The sequence below is a fragment of the Podarcis vaucheri genome (genome assembly GCF_965113315.1).
Source record: "Podarcis vaucheri genome assembly, chromosome: 7".
Taxonomy (NCBI): Eukaryota; Metazoa; Chordata; class Lepidosauria; order Squamata; family Lacertidae; genus Podarcis; species Podarcis vaucheri.
Window position 1 is genome coordinate 28424779 of NC_138765.1, and position 18324 is coordinate 28443102.

At 44.8% G+C, this 18324-nt stretch overlaps 1 protein-coding gene across 3 annotated transcripts in view; it reads left to right on the forward strand.

Moving 5' to 3' along the window:
* Window positions 1–18324, forward strand: part of PHACTR4 (phosphatase and actin regulator 4) — a 59600-nt gene that overhangs the window by 34346 nt on the left and 6930 nt on the right. For 2 of the 3 annotated variants that reach the window (XM_082231578.1, XM_082231580.1), the window contains exons 2-9: window positions 318–494; window positions 1203–1283; window positions 6810–6974; window positions 9415–9792; window positions 13936–14506; window positions 16479–16696; window positions 17510–17669; window positions 18269–18324. In XM_082231578.1, coding sequence (XP_082087704.1) covers window positions 318–494; window positions 1203–1283; window positions 6810–6974; window positions 9415–9792; window positions 13936–14506; window positions 16479–16696; window positions 17510–17669; window positions 18269–18324 — 1806 coding nt within the window. The remainder of the gene's footprint in view (window positions 1–317; window positions 495–1202; window positions 1284–6809; window positions 6975–9414; window positions 9793–13935; window positions 14507–16478; window positions 16697–17509; window positions 17670–18268) is intronic. The other variant, XM_082231579.1, reaches the window with a different exon arrangement.

Below are 18324 nucleotides of genomic sequence, written 5' to 3' on the forward strand. Positions count from 1 at the left end.
CACTAGAAAACCTTTAAGAGAAAGCAGCTGAGCTAAGTGGATTTGCCTACAAAGATGGGTTCGTATGCAAGTCATTCTTTGTATGCAGTAGGTCTCTGACAACTCTACTTAAAAAGCTCAAGTAGCCAGTGATGCAAAAGACCTCTTTCTGTCTCAGATCCTGGAGAGCTGCTGCCAGATCATAGTGGTCTGGATGGACAAATAGTCTGACCTGGTATAAGGCATCTTCCTAACACAGAACAAGAGAGACAGTTTTTCTTTATTTCTTTCTTCACTGTACAGGTAATTAAATATTTCTGTATTTCCTTTCTGTGTAGCTGAGGAGGTGGATCAGCCATCACAAGATGCTGGAATGGGGGCTGACGTTCTGGAATCTGGTGACACGACACCTCCTTCCAAGAGAAAAAGCAAGTTTTCAGGTTTTGGCAAGATCTTTAAACCTTGGAAGTGGAGAAAAAAGAAAAGCAGTGGCAAGTTTAAGGAGACTTCGGAAGGTAATACACTAAACTTTTGTATCCCCTTCTTCCCAAGCCTATGAGGGTTCTTTGCGATGGAACGGATTTGTCCTTCTTGGGTCCCACCTTTCTCAGCTGCTTTTGCAAAATTCCAGAATTGGCCCGTATCAAATCTTAAACTTAAATTTAAGAAGTAATCTACACTCATGCAAGGGAACAGCTGTTTCTGCACCTGTCTCTCTCAAGTTGTACTTCATCACATAATGGTCATGGAGGCCCCTAAGTGTTTGGAGAAGGCTGGTGGTGATGGTGGTGGAATGGAGCTGTAAAAGATGTCATACACAGTGATGTGGGATGGAAAATGTTCCTTTTCACAAATTTAGGGAAACCCTCAAAACTGGTCAAACATTAGGGACTGAAGCCTTGAACAAGGCACAATCACAGACAGAGGTTCCCTTGAAAAGACGTTTGGGAAATACTTTTCTGAAAAGTAAAGGCTATGTGCTTTTAGCAATAAGATGCTGCTAGCCCCTTTTCTTGCAGAGATATGGTTTGGGGGAAATAGTTTGTGTCCCTCCTAGTGTTTTAGATAAGCACAAACAGTCTGGACTCTCTAGTAGTTTAACATGCATCCCTAAAAAAAACAGTCACCTAGGCCACATATGGTGTCTTAAAGGATTTTTTTTTCAAAATCTCCGACTTGCCCTGTATTCTGAGTGCTGGTTTTTTTCTCCAATGTAATGTCAGTTTTAGAACGAAAGATTTCAATGCGAAAGCCAAGAGAGGAGCTCATTAAAAGAGGGGTTCTGTTGGAAGACCTTGAACAGGGTGAGTTTACCCGTCTTCCTTTGTCCACCCTACACTGCCCATTCTGACTCTCCAGTAAACCTCACCTCTGGGATTCCATTCCTGTGTGCAGCCCCCCACCCTGCCATTTCTGCCCCAACCCCACCCCCATCAGTTACATGTGATTCTTTCTCCTTGTTCTGCCTTTTAAACTTTTCCCACTATAGACATTGCTCATTCTTGGAGGTGAACAGCTGTTTTATTTTGTTCCCTTCCCCAAAGGGACCCCGTGTGACATTTTAGCCCCAAACACATTCCTATGAGGTAGTTTAGCTTGGGAGGTTGTGTCTTGCCAAAGTTCACGTAGTGAGCTCTGTAGTAAAGGTTTTCTCTTGGATTTCATGTGCATATGGTAAAGAGAAAGAAGCATAGCCTAGTGGCTTTGCATAAAGAAGGTCCCAGGTTCAATGCCGAAAATCTGCAGGTAAGTCTGGGCAAAAGGAGCATGTATTGCTTATCAATGCTCAACAGAAGTGTGGGTGGGGTGGGGAGTTTGAAACTCTGGAATAGCTCCTGCCAGTCAGTGTAGGAAATACTAAGCTAGATGGATCACCAAGCAGGAATATCAGGCAGCTTCTTATATTCTAAAGCAGATGCTCAGACGAGTCCCTGCTTAAGTGTGGCTGCTTGGGTATGGCATGACAATAATTGGTTGTCTTTTTACTAGAGGCAGGAAGGTCTGAAGCAAATTGGAGTACAAATAACTCGGACTTCCTCCCCTCTAGGCTAGGCTGAAGGACAGTCCCAGGAGGGGGGCTAAGCAAAGTCGTGTTCTAGGAGTCTTTTTCTCACGCTTGCAGATCTTTGTTTCTCATCTGCCATGATTTTTACACTAAAAAAAAACTTGTGCAGACCAATACATCACCATGAACATAGCTTCCCTAACGCCACTGCACCTCACCCTTGCAGTCTTCTGCAGGAAAAAGTTCAGGCTGGCTAAGCTCAGTGTGTTGTTTTCTTCCAGCTAGGAAGTGTACTCCTCTGCATTGTGCTAGTGGGGAAAGACACCCTGTTCTGAGCTATGGGGAATTTTGCAAGGAGCAAGCTGGACACATTTTTTGCATCCAGTCAAACCATTAAAATGAACCGTACTCTGTAGAGGCCTTAGCATAATAGTTAATCCAGCCCTGCCCACAGGAAAAGATAGCAAAGGAAATACCCTTTCCTCTTAGGTTCTCAATAGAATGAGAGCTTAGTCCCCCTTCCCTTCCTAGCCCTCCCCTCTGACTCTAAAAGAGATGGGTGGAGGGGAAGAAAGATAACATCAGCCTTGCTGTTGGAACAGAGTCTGCTGATTCTGGTTGTTTTGCTCTCAGCCCTGAGGTAGAGACACTTGAGTGCCTAGGCAACAGCTGGCTAATTGTAAGTGGGAGCCACAGAAGACCAGTTTCCTTTATACTTCATATCCACATAATCTCTTATCCTCCTGCACCACAGAGTGTCCTCTGGTAATCCAGTTTGAGGAGGATGATAGCTGTAGAAGGGGAACAACCATTTTAGTGGAATTTCTAAATTTTTAGAATGAGTCTTCTTATATCTTGATGGGTGGTTGAAAATAACTTTGAACCTCTACAATTTAGAGTTAAGAACAGTATAGCTGCTTCGCAGATTTGTTTCAATCTCCTTGTTTTAGGGACTAATTTTTCTGCTGAAGGAATAAACTCTGTGTATTTTTTAAAAAGAAAGAGAGACAGCAACATGCTTTTAAGCCCTCCCAGCTGGCAAAAATAAAACCTAGGCAGCTTTCTCCAACTTGCTGTCCTCCAGATGATGTTGGCCTACAACTTCCATTTAGTTATTTAAGTATTTAGAATCATAGAATTGTATAGTTGGAGGGGACTCTGAGGGTCATCTTGTCCAATCCCTGCAATGCAGGAATCCCAGCTAAAGCATCCATGACAGATGGCCATCCAACCTCTGCTTAAAAACCAGCAAAGAAGGAGAGTCCATCACCTTTATATATAGCCCTCTCACAAAACATCAGGGTGGCATACAGTAACATTTAAAAAGTTTAAAAAGCAATGCAGGACAGTTTTTTAAACGACTTACTACACATCCCTGACCAGTGGGCATCCTGATTGGGGCTAATGCAAGTCAGAGTCTGCCAACAACTAGAGGGCACCAGGTTGCAGAAGGCTGGACTGTAATGAGTGAGCTTGAAGGAGCTAGTGCTTCCTGTCCAGTGGCGTAGCGTGGGTTGTCAGCACCCGGGGCAAGGCAAGTAATTTGCGCCCCCTAACCCGTGGATTTTAGCAGGGGGCAGAGAGCTGCGAGCGCGAGCGCCCCCCCCAGATGTTGCGCCCGGTGCGGCCGGCCCCCCCTGCACCCCCATGCTACGCCACTGTTCCTGTCTGTCCCTTGGAGAACTTTAATTCCAGATGTGGGTTCTGTGGACATTCACACAAATTCAGAGGTGGGGAGGGTGTTTGTGCTCCTTCCTACCTTGAGCTTATCTTCCAGATCCTTTTCCTAGTTACTGCTACTCTCCTTTATCCCATTCATACAGGTTTTAGTCTTCAAAGAACATATTTCATTGCATCTACCACCCCTCACAAAAACGGCTCGTTTCTTCACTCTCTCTCATCAGCTTTCAGTTTTAGAAGCCATCATATGTCAGAGGCTTTTTGCTTTGCCTTTGTAGGGCATTGCATCAAAAGCCATTGCCTTTATATATTGCCAGGATAATTCTCTGAACTTCTGCCTTAATTTCCTCCTTAAACTGAAGCATCCTGAGAAATTGGAAGCAGAAAAAAGTACCAGGGTGGGGGGTAGCGTGGCAGAAAAGCCCAAATCAACCCCCACAGAAAACCAAAAACTCGGAACAGTATATGACAAAAATTGTTGCTAATTAATGGTATGTATACCTGTTGATTGAGCAACTGATGTTTGCGAGGTTCAAGGGTACATTGGTGTAATGTGATAAGTACATTGAGAGATAAAGCTGAACTACGGCAGGCAATTTTAAAACATTTAAAATCTTCCAGGCACAAGCGATGTTAAATGGGGGTTTGTTTCTTGAATTTATCATAGATTTTTTTTTAAAGCAAACCACAACAACTCACTCTCAGTTGCCCAAAGTAAACCAAACTTGGAACAAATTGAGTCAAGAGGTAAATCAGAGGTAGAGTAAGAAGAGGAGGCCCATGAGAGCTGGGGGCTTGTTTCTGCCGTTGCTGGGTCGCTGACATAATTAGACAGTAGTAGATCCAAGGAAGAGAGGCGAATAGAACAGTGCTTCAAAAAGTAATATATCACTTGTCATTAGAGGGAATGACTGACACTTTATTATTCCTATTCCTCTTTACTGCCTCTTTTAAATGTATTTTTCTGGCTTAGGGTATGTGCAAAATTCCTGCGTGAGTTTTGGCTATTATTATTTTTTAAGTGCAGGAAGGAGATCTTAACCAGGTGCAAAAGTTGCTGCTAGGGAAAACACAACAACCCTTCATATTGGCAGAGAATGAATGTGGTGATTTTCACATATATTATAGCCAAGGAGGGAAGGCTTAAACCTCCCTTCCCCATGCGATGCAATCTTGATGACAATTGGGCTCCTTTCTAAAAACACACAGTGTTAATGTCAACGTGTAGTTAGGCTGTTGGGGCTGCATGTGATTTTCTCGGAAAAGGTAGCACTGATACGAGTGGCAGACCTTCTGCTGCTCTAGCAAAGGCCCGATGTTGCCACCCTCTGGATCTGGCCTTGCCCTGGGCTGCTACACCAAATGCTGACAGTGCAAGAAGAATTAAGCACAATACATGAGAAGATGTGGAACGTTATTTATTCAAGTCTCTCTCTATATCACTTCCCTCAGGGTGCTTTCATTAAGAATACCGTGTTAAAAGGACCTGCAGCACAGGGCCCTGGCAGATGTGTATGCAGGTGCTCTTGGGGTGCAATTCTGTGTCATTGGATGTAAAAAAATGTGAATTTATGAGTTGGCAAAGCAATTGAGGAAACTTGTTCCCTCCAAACCAGAATAAGATTAAGTATTTTTCTAGTCAGTGTTATGTGACTGTTCATTCAAGGTCTTGCACTTCTTTCCCTGCCCCCCCTCCCTGGTTTAACTTATTTTTAAGAGGTGTTTTTTTTAAGAGTGGCTACAAAATAGAGAAGCATTGTTGCCTGTACATTTGAAGTTCAAGAGCTGCAAAGTTTACATTTCTTGAGCAGTTTCTTTTAGCATTTCCCTTTGCCCCCCCCCCATTTCCTTTCACAGTGCAAAATAAATATTGAACTTGGATGCAAAGGTCTTCTATGCATATATATTTTTGCCAAGTCTACGTACGTAATAAATAGAAAACATTTTTCTAGAAACAGAGCAGGTTACACATCCCTTTAATTTGGATTGAAATATTGCCTATAACTTAAAAGTTTCCATGTTTTATCAAACCAACCAGTAAGAGGTGGCAGATGCTTGCCTTTTGATCTATCCACCACTTGCTGTTTAGACCCCATTAATGATGAAAAGATTAGATACCTGGCAAGGCTCTTGTGGATTTGTGCACAAATGCTTGAACCTTAACACAAATAGGTCAATTAAAAATAAATAATGCTTTATGCCTGTATCTTGGACCACTTTGATATTATAACCAATAGGCTGCATCCTGCTAGCTTTGTATTTAACTATGTTCTAATCGGAGTAGGCCTATTTAAATCAATGAACCCGTTAGCCATGTTCATTAATTTCGATGGGTCTAATCTGAGTATAGCTAACATTGGATGCCACCTTTTGTCTTAAATTCTCTTTGAATCATAGATCTTTATTGTAGCTATCCAGGGGACTCTTAGCTCTTTTCTAATGAGAATAACACTAATAGGGAAAGCTTTGGACTCCAGTTGTTGAACCCAGACAGTGGGGAAAAGCTTCCCACCTTTGTCAAGGCTAGAGGCACATTATGAATTATTTGGGGTTGCTGGCTGCTGTCTCTGAGTTTCTCTGGTGTTTAATTAGAATAGATGAAAGCTCCTAGGCTCTATAGCTCCATCAGTTGCAGTGTGACTGCATTCCTCTGTAAGCTTCCCATGTCAGGTCTAAATAAATAGGGCCCTCAGCCTTTTGACTGTGTTGAAGAAAAATGTGCTAGAAAATGAGAAGGGCTGCCCCAGCTGCTATACTTGGGATTCCCCCACCTGTGTCATGACAAATGGACCAGATGTTATTTTACCTTAACAATGCCACTCATCAATCCTTTTTACTTGTAGATATTATCACAGAATCATAGAATTGTAGAGTTGGAAGGGAGCTCAAGGGTAATCTAGTCCAACCCCCTGCAATTCAGGAGTCTCAGCTAAGGCATATTCAAAGGTGCCTTCTTTCTTTAAATCCCAGCCACCAATATTTATTCCTCAGCCACCACCTGCAGACTCGGTGTTTTTCTGGCAGGCTTGTTGCTACATGGTATGTGCACCTTTTCCTTCCTGGCCAATTTCCTGCCTCGATCTTCAGGCCTGTGCTTTCCTTAATTCTTATTTATTTAATCTATCTCCCCCCACAACCAAAACAGATGAGGAGGAGCCAGACAAACTCAGCCACGATGCCTTGAAAAATGGACACACTATCCCCATTGACGGTTCTGGGATTGTCAACCTTGCACACTTGGAGGAAGAGACTGGAAAAAGAACAAGCCTTAAGAAGCCTGTTCCATTAGAGGAGCTGAAGAAATCACAAGGTGAGAAACTGGGATGCAGGAGTGGTGGCTCTCTGAGAAGTGTTTTTCATTAACTATCAGGCTTTCACTGTGAAAATACCAGTTTTGGGTCTCTCCTGTGGAGCACACCCACCCATGAAGATTTCCTCATTCTCACGCAAGTTTCTAACACAAGCGACTCACACCTTCACTTCCAGGGGGTTAGCCCCACCCAATTTATCTCTCTTATTATCAGACGTTCTGTCTCCTCCTGCCCACGCTTTGCTGGTGAATGCCAGCCTTCACCTTGAACTCTAGTTTGGAAATTGGAAGAAACCTTTTAAGTTTCCTCCAACAAACAGCACATAAATAACTGCAAAGACTTTCCAATGCAGCTTCCCCACCCCTTTCCAGGGACAATTGTTTAATGCTTAATCAGAATTCTTTGGAACTGTTGGGTGGAAACTGAGAACAGTGCATAGGATCCTTTTCCTGACTACTAGGAAGAGGCCCTCTTTGCAAAAACTCAGCACTTTTAGAATGCTCTTCAATCTGTGGTGCCATAAAGGCAGGGCTGGAGCAGGAGGTAGAAGTTCAGTGCTTCACTTAGCAGAATGAGCAGAAGGGTCCCCAAATGCAGCAGGTCTGGCTAACTAGATTCTGAAGAAATGAGCATTGTCATTTAAAGAGGGCTCCCTCCATAAAACAACTAAATCCAGAGTTTAGGTAAAGCGACCCCTGACCATTAGGTCCATTCGTGACCGACTCTGGGGTTGCGGTGCTCATCTCGCTTTATTGGCCGAGGGAGCCGGCATACAGCTTCCGGGTCATGTGGCCAGCACGACTAAGCCGCTTCTGGCGAAACAAGAGCAGCGCACGGAAATGCCGTTTACCTTCCCACCAGAGTGGTACCTATTTATCTACTTGCACTTTGACGTGCTTTTGAACTGCTAGGTGGGCAGGAGCAGGGACCGAGCAACGGGAGCTCACCCCATCGCGGGGATTCGAACCGCCGACCTTATGATCAGCAAGTCCTAGGCTCTGTAGTTTAACCCACAGTGCCACCCGCATCCCTAATCCAGAGTTTAAAATCACCTAATTCTATTGCTGTTTCATTGGGGAAGGGTCCCAGGTCAGTGGTGGAACATCTCCCTTGCAAGCAGAAGATCCCCAGTTCAATCCCTGGCCTCTCCAGGTAGAAATAGGAGAAACCCCCTGTCTGAAACCCTGAAGAGCCACTTCCAGCCAGTGTAGACAATACTGAACTGGATGAACCAAAGATCTGAATCAGCTTAAGGTTGCTTCCTGTTTTCCGATAAGTGGAGGCACTTATTAGTTTAAGCCCTTTCCATCTCATATGATGGCAGCTTACAAGCAAGTTTAATTTTGAACACGAAACCTAAAAACATTCCAAAAAATGTGCCATGTACAAACATGCCACAAAACAGTTGGTGATGGCAGGGTGTGTGTTCATATATGCATGTAAGGAGTGCCTGAAGAGACTCCTGGGGTGCTATGAGGTGATGCTATCACTAGAGCAAAGCATAGCTACAGTTAGCATATTAATAATACTACTCACTGATTTTCATAAATGCTTAAATTTCAGGATATCCCTGCTAAAGTTCTAAATCAGGGATGGAGACGCTTCAGGCCCTCCAGATATTGATGGATTCCCTCTCCCATCATCCCCAGGCAACATAGCCAATGGTCAGGGATCATGGGGTCCAACAATGTATGGAGAGGCACAGTTTCCTCGCTGTAAATACAGGAACTGGGAAACTGTTGCTGGTTTTGATCTGTATCACACACAGAGGCATGCAAGGTCTTAAACACTGTACTGATGATTACTGGTTGGCATGGCTGGCAGAAACCAGTACGGACTATGGTATCTATGCAGTCTATGGTAGTTTTTTAGGCTCCCTGTGCTGGAGGTGTCGTGGGTAGGAACCTTCAGCTGCTGTGTCCAATCAGGAGTACAAAACATACTGTCTGGATATGCTCTTGGCTTGTAGCCACCCAAAGAGAGTGGTGTGAGGCACCTTAAGGCCAGCTGGTTTACAGTAGCCAATGCTTTTGTGGGCACTAATCTTTCCCCTCAGCCTGGTGGCTGCTAGATGCTTTGGCTGCGCTTGCTGGGGCTGGTGAGAGTTGGAATCCAAAATATCTGGAGGATCCCAGGCAAGAAAGCTACATTAGAGGCAGAAGGTCCATGTTATATAGGAAGTAAGTTGTGGTCCAAACCTTCATACTCGGCAGAAAGATGAATTAGTCTCTAAGATGCCACAACCCTCTCCTTCACGTATGTAAGGAAGCTCATGGGTTTATGTCAAGTGGGCAGAGAACAGTACTTTTAAAAGGTTTGGCTCCCTTTAATGATGCTCCCTATAATGATCAAACAGTGAGCTACCCTGAGATGAGATGTTATTTTTTAGGTATTGTAATAATGTCACTGAAAACAAAAGCAAAATACGTTTCATTGCAGGAACCTTGGACGGCCATCCCAATTCAGAAGTGGAGCACCACCACCATCATGATTCCCATGCTCCTAAACAGCCTCTGCTTCCCCCGAAACGACCTTTGTCATCCTCCTCTCAGGAAACAAGCAACGTGCAGGCGAGGGATCTTGGTCTTCCCAGCAGCACCGCAAGGACTATGCCTTCCTCCACAGTTGCGGCTGCCACCAGCACAGCGAAAGGGGTCAATTTTTCCACTGCTCCCTCCCCAGCCCCTAGGACTGTGCCCTCTGCTTTCACAAATGCTCGCACTACTGCTGCTACGAATGCTACCACGGCAGCACCAGCCAAGCAACCCCCTGTTCCACCTCCCAAGCCAATGAATAGGAATAGCAACCCCTTAATAGGTAAGTGGCTCTTCTTTGTGTATGCAATGTGCCTTGTTCCATCCCCAGGCCCTTCCTTGATTCTTACTGCAGTTGTAATTGATATGAGCTCAGTATGGATGGGGCAAAGTCTGAAGACAAAGCACCAAACATATATATATATAATTACTCAGTTTTCCACATTTTTCTTTTGCTTTTTAATGTCTGTACTTGGCCTTAGATTAGCACATTTGTTGTGGTATAAGTCTACAAGGGCTACTTCATCAAATGCATGAAGTGTTATGCTGAGATACAGGAAATAATTGTTTCACTCTTGTCTATTTGTTACCAATTGGGAGTGGATCATGGCACACATGCTCTGGATCTTTTATTTTTCTGAATGAATCTGGTTTGCATTCACGCTCTACACAGCCTCTTATTCCTTTCTCTTGCTTTGCTAGGCCTCCTGATGCCACTTTCCTTTCTCCTTATACAGTGGTGCCTCGCAAGACGAAATTAATTCGTTCTGCGAGTTTTTTTATCTTGCGAATTTTTCGTCTTGCGAAGCACGGTTTCCCATAGGAATGCACTGAGGTCTGTCACACACATTCCACCGTCGTGGGTATTAACGATTTTAAGAAAAAGGAAACAAACTTGCAAGACGTTTTCGTCTTGCAAAGCAAGCCCATAGGGAAATTCGTCTTGCGAAGCAACTCAAAAAACAAAAAACTCTTTCGTTTTGTGAATTTTTCGTCTTGCAAGGCATTCGTCTTGCGAGGTACCACTGTACCTCTGTTGTAAGTATCTTAGGAAACTTTTCCAAAGACACAGCACTAAAACTTGGAGCATATAAGACCATCATAAAGAAGTTTGTGTGTGAGAGAGAAAGAGACAGGCAGTCCTAAACTCTCAAGCCTCTGTTATTCAATAGGTTACCCTCCAGGGTAACATCAGGAATAAGATAGGTCTTTAATTGGCTATGAAGTTTGCTGTTCTTTTGGCATGGCCACCATGAGCAGGACTATTCTGTGACTTAGACTCTTAACTGTCCTACCTTTTCTGCAATGCTCCTGGTAACTCTTTCCCATTCTAAACAGCAAGGATCCATTGCATAAGCCTGTGGAAATGTGCTGTGTACACAGCACAGCTCATCACAGGCCAAGCATGAACATGTAGTAAGACAGTACTGCTTGCCTGTAGGTGTGGGTACTTGTGTAGTGTTCACCCTGCAAGTTTACAGCTGTTCATGGGATTTCTAGCTGTTCCTCCCCTCTAGATGCTGGTCAGGTTTTAGAACTCTTAGTTTTCTGAAGCAAAGTTTTTTTTGTGGTCGCTTCATATATTGTAAAGGATAGGTGGAGAATATGTGGCCCAAGCCAGTGCTGTATTTCCCAATGTGTTTCTTAACACAGTTCAAAGGTATATCAACAAAGCCACTCACCTGAGCTGTTTAGAAATGGAATGCCACGAAGGAAGAAAGGCAAGGGAATGTAACCAACAAGAGCAGGTTGCCATAAGCTTTTTGGAAAGAATGTCTGTAGCACTCACAGCCTGGCAGTATATAGGGAAGGGCTATGCAACACCTGCGGTTTGAGGGTGTGGGGAGAAGGAGGGGTGAAACGTAAACAGATCTTCCAAGACTGCACCTGTTCCTGCTCACCTGCTGAGAATTCGCAGTGGGAGTGTGTGGTAGATTTCACAATCCTACTCTGAATGCACATGTACTCACATTGTAAGGTGTAGTGTGCTTTTTGTTTCTGACAAACAAGGTAATGATAGCAGGAAATTCTATACTGTATCGCTTGCGGAGCCCTACCTTACAATCTCATATGAAGGGAAGAGCATAAATATAAAGCGATGAGAAGGGACTTGGCCAGATAGCACCTGGGATTGGTGTGTGTGTGTTGGGGGATGCATGGAAGTAGAACTTCAGAGACAGAAATGGATTGGTCTGTAGGTATAGTTTTGATCAGGCTTCCTGAAGCATGTGACTCTCCAGATGTTGTTAGACTCCAGCTTCTAACACCCCAGCCCATTGGTCATGCTGACCAGGACCGGAAAGAGTGGGAGTCTAGCAACATCTAGAAGGCACGAAGTTTGGGACGACTGACTCAGGTAATACAGAGAGGACTCGCCTCATCCCATGGAAATAAACATGGCACACTTGTGGATGAAACTCTAGGGAACGAAAACACTCTTTACTAAAAGCAGAAACCAGAGCCATCAGACAACACAGTAAGCAAGGAGGTGACCCAGCTTCCTATGTTAATATGAAGTATGTAGGCATCCATGTTAGAATATTGATGTGGGGAATCAGGTGTGTATGAAATCTTCTGGTTAAGTCAATACATATGTAAAGGGGGGGGGGTAAGGAGTAGTAGGGTGTAGCCTGTCCTTCCCCTAGAACCTGTTTGGGCTGCCATAGGGAGGAACATGTCACAATTTGAGCTTTTGCTATAGAGCTTGATGTGATCAAGAAAGCCCCAGGAGAGGCAGAAAACAAAGGGCTAAGATAATATTTATGAATGAATGATGAGCAGGGATTAAATCCTGCAGCCTTGACTGCATTATCTTGTTCCCTGCTCTCACATCCAATGTCGAAGTATATCCCGTCGTCCTGCCCATCAGCTGATGTAACAAGGCACTTCAGTTGATGGGCAGGTGGATGTGGTTTGGGGAAAACAGCATTGTGGGCCAATATTGGCCTGTGGACTGGAAATCACCTTGCTGTAGAATAATAGGTAAAAATCCAGTATTCAGTGTATGAGTGTGATCTAAAGCTGTCATTTTTCTATACAAGGTTGTTGCTTTCTCTTATTTTTTTGAGATGGGGGTAAGTTGAGGAACTGAGGCTGAGAGAGTGACATCCCAAAATTATAGCAGGGGTTAGATCACAGATCTAAATTGAATGGTTATTATTATTTATTAAATGCCTTTACACCCCACTTTTTAAGAGTAAAACTGTCACATTGCAGCTGTTTTGGCTGGGGCTGTAGTCCAAAACAGCTGGAGAGCACCAAGTTGGGGAAGGCCATGATTTCCTTAACAAACCACAAGTTTATCAGGAGCTTCCCCACAGATGATCAAAGAAACCATAGCCTGTGTCTCCAAAGTTTCTTTTGTTTTCTAGCTTCACCTGCCCCTTGTGGCTTTATAGTTGAGTGAGCATCTGGGTCAGATGTGGGAAACCTTTGGCCCTCTGGATGTTTCTGAACTACATCTCCCATCAGCTCTAGCAGGCATGGCCAGTGACTAGGCATGATGGGGGTTATAGTTCAGCAGCATCCAGAGGGCCAGAGGTACCCCACATGTGGCCAAACAAACCATTATTACTGAAGGGTGGTGGTTTTGCATCTAGTGCCAAGCCATCATTAAAGTAAACTTAAGGTTTGCAAGTCAACAATGAAAACATGACTTTAGATTGTGGTTTCTTTGCATTAAACATAATTAAGCCACCGGGCAGCGTTCAGTTGATCAAACAAACCATAGTTTAAGAAACCCTCATTGAATAAATCATGGCTTGGTTAACTAAGCTAGCGAAACATTAATAGCCAAACCCTGTAAATTAACAGTGTAAACAGCAGACCTAAATATATGAGGCAAGAAAAGAGAAAAAAGCCATCAATAAAAGGATGAGTAGGAAATACAAAACTTTACAGTTCCATTCATTATCCGTTCGACCTTGCTGGCTCTCTGCCCCATTTGTCTGCCAATGACCTGTAAAAAGGTAAAGGTAAAGGACCCCTGTCCAGCCACGAACGACTCTGGGGTTGCGGCGCTCATCTCGCTTTACTGGCCAAGGGAGTCGACGTTTGTTCTCAGACAGTTTTTCCGGGTCATGTGGTCAGCATGACTAAGCTGCTTCTAGCGAAACCAGAGCAGCGCACAGAAATGCTGTTTACCTTCCCACCGGAGTGGTACCTATTTATCTACTTGCACTTTGACGTGCTTTCGAACTGCTAGGTTGGCAGGAGCTGGGACCAAGCAACGGGAGCTACCGACCTTCTGATTGGCTCAGTGGTTTAGACCACAGCGCCACCCAATGACCTGTAGGTACCTGGCAAATTGTTTTCCATTGGCGTAAGGACTGAAGGCATGGAAAGGTCCTGCCTTTCTCCGGAATTTGCCTGGTCTGGGGTGCTTGCTGTAACCATACCTAACAAGTGTTCCTCTCTTCTCTTCTAGCTGAATTGACTCAAGCGATCAGTAGTGGCACAGCTTTGTCTAAGCCTTCTCCGCCTTTGCCTCCCAAGAGAGGCATCCCATTAAACTTGCCTTCATCCCTTGAATCGGCTGCTGCTCCCAAGTCGCCTAATGAAAGGTCGTCCTACCCTTCCTCGATACCGGCGCACATGCTGCCACCTCACCCCCCGCCTTCTCCTTCGCCACCTCTGCCTTCGCACATTCCTCCAGAACCCGCCCATGTCCCTTCGCCTTCCTCCACCCCTGGGGCAGAGCCTCCCCTTCCCTCTGAACTGTGGGTGGAAACCCCGCAGGAAGGGCTCTCCATGCTAGATGCAGGAAAGAGGATGGCCGAGCAGGGCTTTGGAGAGCCTCGGATGCCTTCGCGGCTGCCCCCGCTCCCACTCCACATCCGCATCCAGCAAGCGCTGACTAGCCCCCTGCCATCAACGCCGCCAGCAGAAGGCTCACACAGGGCACACTCGCTGCTCTTTGAGAATGAAGCCTCCTATGATGACAACGGGACCCTGGGCAGAACGAAGTCACTGCCGGTTACTATTGAGATGCTGAAAGTGTGAGTCCCACTTGAAATTGCTGGTGTGGAGCTCTGTGCAGTCCGTTTGTCCTTTTGTTTCCCACTCTAAGTCTCTCAGCTGCTGCATGCCCAACACTTTATTGAACTAGGCTATTTCTGAACTCTTATTTACTTATTTTTATTTATTAGATTTATATACCGCCCTTCATCGAAAACTTTTAGGGCAGTTCCCAAGATAAAATTGCAAGTTAAAAGCACAAATAAATAGTTAAAACAGAAACAATAAAACAATAACCCCACTCCCCTCTCCCAAGCACGTTTAAAAGACAGTAGAATATTAATCAGCTGAAGGCCTGGTTGAAAAGGAAGGTTTTTGCCTGGTGCCAAAAGATGTATAATGAAGGTGCCAGCAGAACTTCCATGGGGAGGACATACCACAAATGGGGAGGCACACAAAGAACTTTGTGATGCATGAGCACCAAAATCCTTAATGCTCAACTTGGTATTATTATTATTTTATTACAGTGGTGCCTCGCAAGACGAAAAGAATTCGTTCCGCGAGTCTTTTCGTCTTGCGATGTTTTTCGTCTTGTGAAGCACGGTCCGTCGCAACTGCGCCTCTTCAAGCGGCTTTAAAAAAAAGCGCAATATGTTTTTGTCTTGCGAAGCAAGCCCATAGGGAAATTCGTCTAGCGAAGCAACGCAAAAACGGAAAACCCTTTCGTCTACCGAGTTTTTCGTCTTGCGAGGCATTCGTTTTGCGGGGCACCACTGTACAGTGGTACCTTGGTTCTCAAACTTAATCCGTTCTGGGAGTCCTTTTGACTCCCAAAACCATTTGAAAACCAAGGTGCAGCTTCCAATTGGCTGCAGGAGCTTCCTGCACTCAAGCGAAAGCCGTGTTGGACGTTCGGCTTCTGAAAAACATTCGCAAACCAGAACACTTGCTTCCAGGTTTGCGGCGTTCGGGAGCCAAAATGTACGAGTACCAAGGCATTCGAGAACCAAGGTACGATTGTATTAACTTGCCTAGGTATAGTCTTTCTTGGGCTGTTGAGTCCTAAGCAGCTTCTGGATGTTTGTTTTACGTGGCATGAAGGATAACTTCTGCCTCTTCAACCAGGCCTTGGGCTGATTGACATCCAATGCCCTTTTAAAAGTGTTGTGGGAGGGGGATTATTGGTTGCAGTTCTCATTTTTATTATGCATTTTGTGGTTTTTATATTGTAATTTTATGTTGTGAACCGCCCTGGGATCTATGGATGAAGAGCGCTATACAAAGTTAATCAATCAATCAATTAATTAATTACAGTGGTACCTCGGGTTAAGTACTTAATTCGTTCTGGAGGTCCGTTCTTAACCTGAAACTGTTCTTAACCCGAAGCACTGCTTTAGCTAATGTGGCCTCCTGCTGCTGCCGCGCCGCCGGAGCACGATTTCTGTTCTCACCCTGAAGCAAATTTCTTAACCCGAGATACTATTTCTGGGTTAGCGGAGTCTGTAACCTGAAGCGAATGTAACCTGAAGCGTATGTAACCCGAGGTACCACTGTATAATTATAACAGCTTATTAACGTGTTCACAAGTGGGGCATGATTTTAATATTGAGCACTCTGAGCCCTGAAAATAGAGCTTGGTAGGCAGTATGAAATCTGTAAAGCATGTTCTGTATAATACACATTGACTAGTCATTGCATGGGGAAACGGTTGCCAGAGCTGTGGGCAGCTTGCTGTCCCTCTTCCCTCCATCAGCCCTGACCCTTGGTCATGCTGGTGCCAATGACAATTGCAGTCCCAAACATCTGGAGGGCATCAGTTTGGGAGAAGCCACTGGCGGTTAATTGCTCTTCAGGTATCCAGGTCAGAAAGGAGTCCTGAAGTGTAACCATAAGTTTCTACTGAATCAAGGCCAAGGGAAGAAAAAAAACCATGATGCATGGAATTGCATGCTTGTAGAAGGCAGACCTGGAGTGTTTTGTTTTAAAAATCTCAATTGTGTGTCTTTCTGTTAGTCCAGACGATGATGAAGAGGAGGAAGGTGTCCAAGAGGATGTGCATCATTCCAATTCCCATGTTTACATTGGAGAGTCTCCCACTGTTACGGTCATTCCCAGGCTCAGCCTCCAGACAGTACAGGATGAAGAGGAGGGTCCAAGCGACTCAGACTCCGAGGGACCTATTCTGTACAAGGAGGAGGAGGAAGAGGATGAAGAAGATGACAGCCATAACAGTAAGGCTCTCACTTTTGGACAGAACTAACTCCAGAGAGGGCCACTAAAATGCAGGGGAGAATTTAACCCTTTCCCTTCTTTGGGACCGGTGCTGTTTGCCTTGGGGGCAGGGAACCCCTCTTTGATGTCGTTGTGTGTTTCTCCTCTTCTCCAGTGCCAACACTAACATCAAAGGGGATGTTAACCTCACATCCACAGCAGGAGAGGAAAAGGTTAAAGGCCCTGCCTTCAGTGCTGTGGGCCCAACTCTGTGGAACTCCTTCCCACTAGAAGTCAGACAGGCCACTGCCCTTGCTGAGTTTCAGACACCTGAAAATGCTGCTCTGCTATTTAAAAAAAATCTGGTGTTATTAAATATCCAGGGGGGTTAAGTGTTTTTGAGGTTTAATTCATGTTTTGAGTCCTGTATATATTTCTTTGGAAGCCTCTTCAAGACCTAAAATAAGCAGTGCACCTCTCCTTCCCCACACTTGCTGTGACCCCATTAATGATCAGGGCCCCTCCCTGCAGCTAATGCAGTGTGTGTGCTTGTGTTTGTGTGTGTGTGTTTAAGCAACATACATAAATGTTATGTCACATTTACTTTGGCCCTGAGGTGCAAGATCAAAAAGGCCTATATCTGTACATGCTTTGCATTAGGAGACAGGTGCTCCTTTGCTGCAGTGGCACATTCCTCCCGCTTTGTGACTTATCCATGCTGTGACTGTCAGCAAAATGGTAATGCGATCTGAAAGTGAGGGTACAGCTGGCTGGGGGTCAGCCACTCTGCTTGTTTTGTGACAAGATCTCCTTTTCTTTCTCTCTTTCCAAAGCTGCACTAGCCAACAAAGTCAAGAGGAAAGATACCCTAGCCATGAAACTGGGCAACATGGCTCCCAGGCAGGAGCCACCAGAAGAGAACACCACGTTTCCTCGGAAGAGCAAGGAAGAGTGGCAGGAAATCCGCCAGCAGATTGGGACGACACTGATCAGGTAGGAAGGCAGCAGGAAGTGTGCAATAGGGCCCAGTTAGGGATTGTGTGGGAAATGTCCCAGGTAGGGGCCGTTTTCCTCTCTCAATTTGCACTAAACAGAGCCATGCACCCAGCTGTAGTCCTAGGCAGATCTTGCACATCTGGCCTGCCAGCACTGGAAGCAGGAGGACACTTTCTCTGCTTCCTGAAATCAAAGCCATTCAGACATGTTGCTGTTTAAGTATTCATTTATTTCTTGCGTTTTATATCCTGCTTTTCCATCGAATGGTACACAAAAGTCACTAACCGCAGTAATGCAAATACAAGGCAATGAAATCACAAAACACAGTAAAACAGGAATAAAATATAACCATCTCTGCTGTTCTAGAGCTGTACAGGAAAAGAGCAGTGTGTGTGAGCCTGACACTTTACTCGGGCTCATTGCGGCTCCTCCACATAGTGCTAAACCATGGTTACGTGCAAACTACCTTAGTGCAAAGAAAGATGGGGAAAGCCACAGGTTTTCTTGTAGTTGGTGTCAGAGTCTTCTTTTGTGCTTTTGTCCTAAAAGGATGCAATTGTGATTTGCCTTTCTGCCCCTGATTCCTCTTAAATTAGGCGATTAAGTCAGAGACCAACAGCAGAAGAATTGGAGCAAAGGAATATACTTCAAC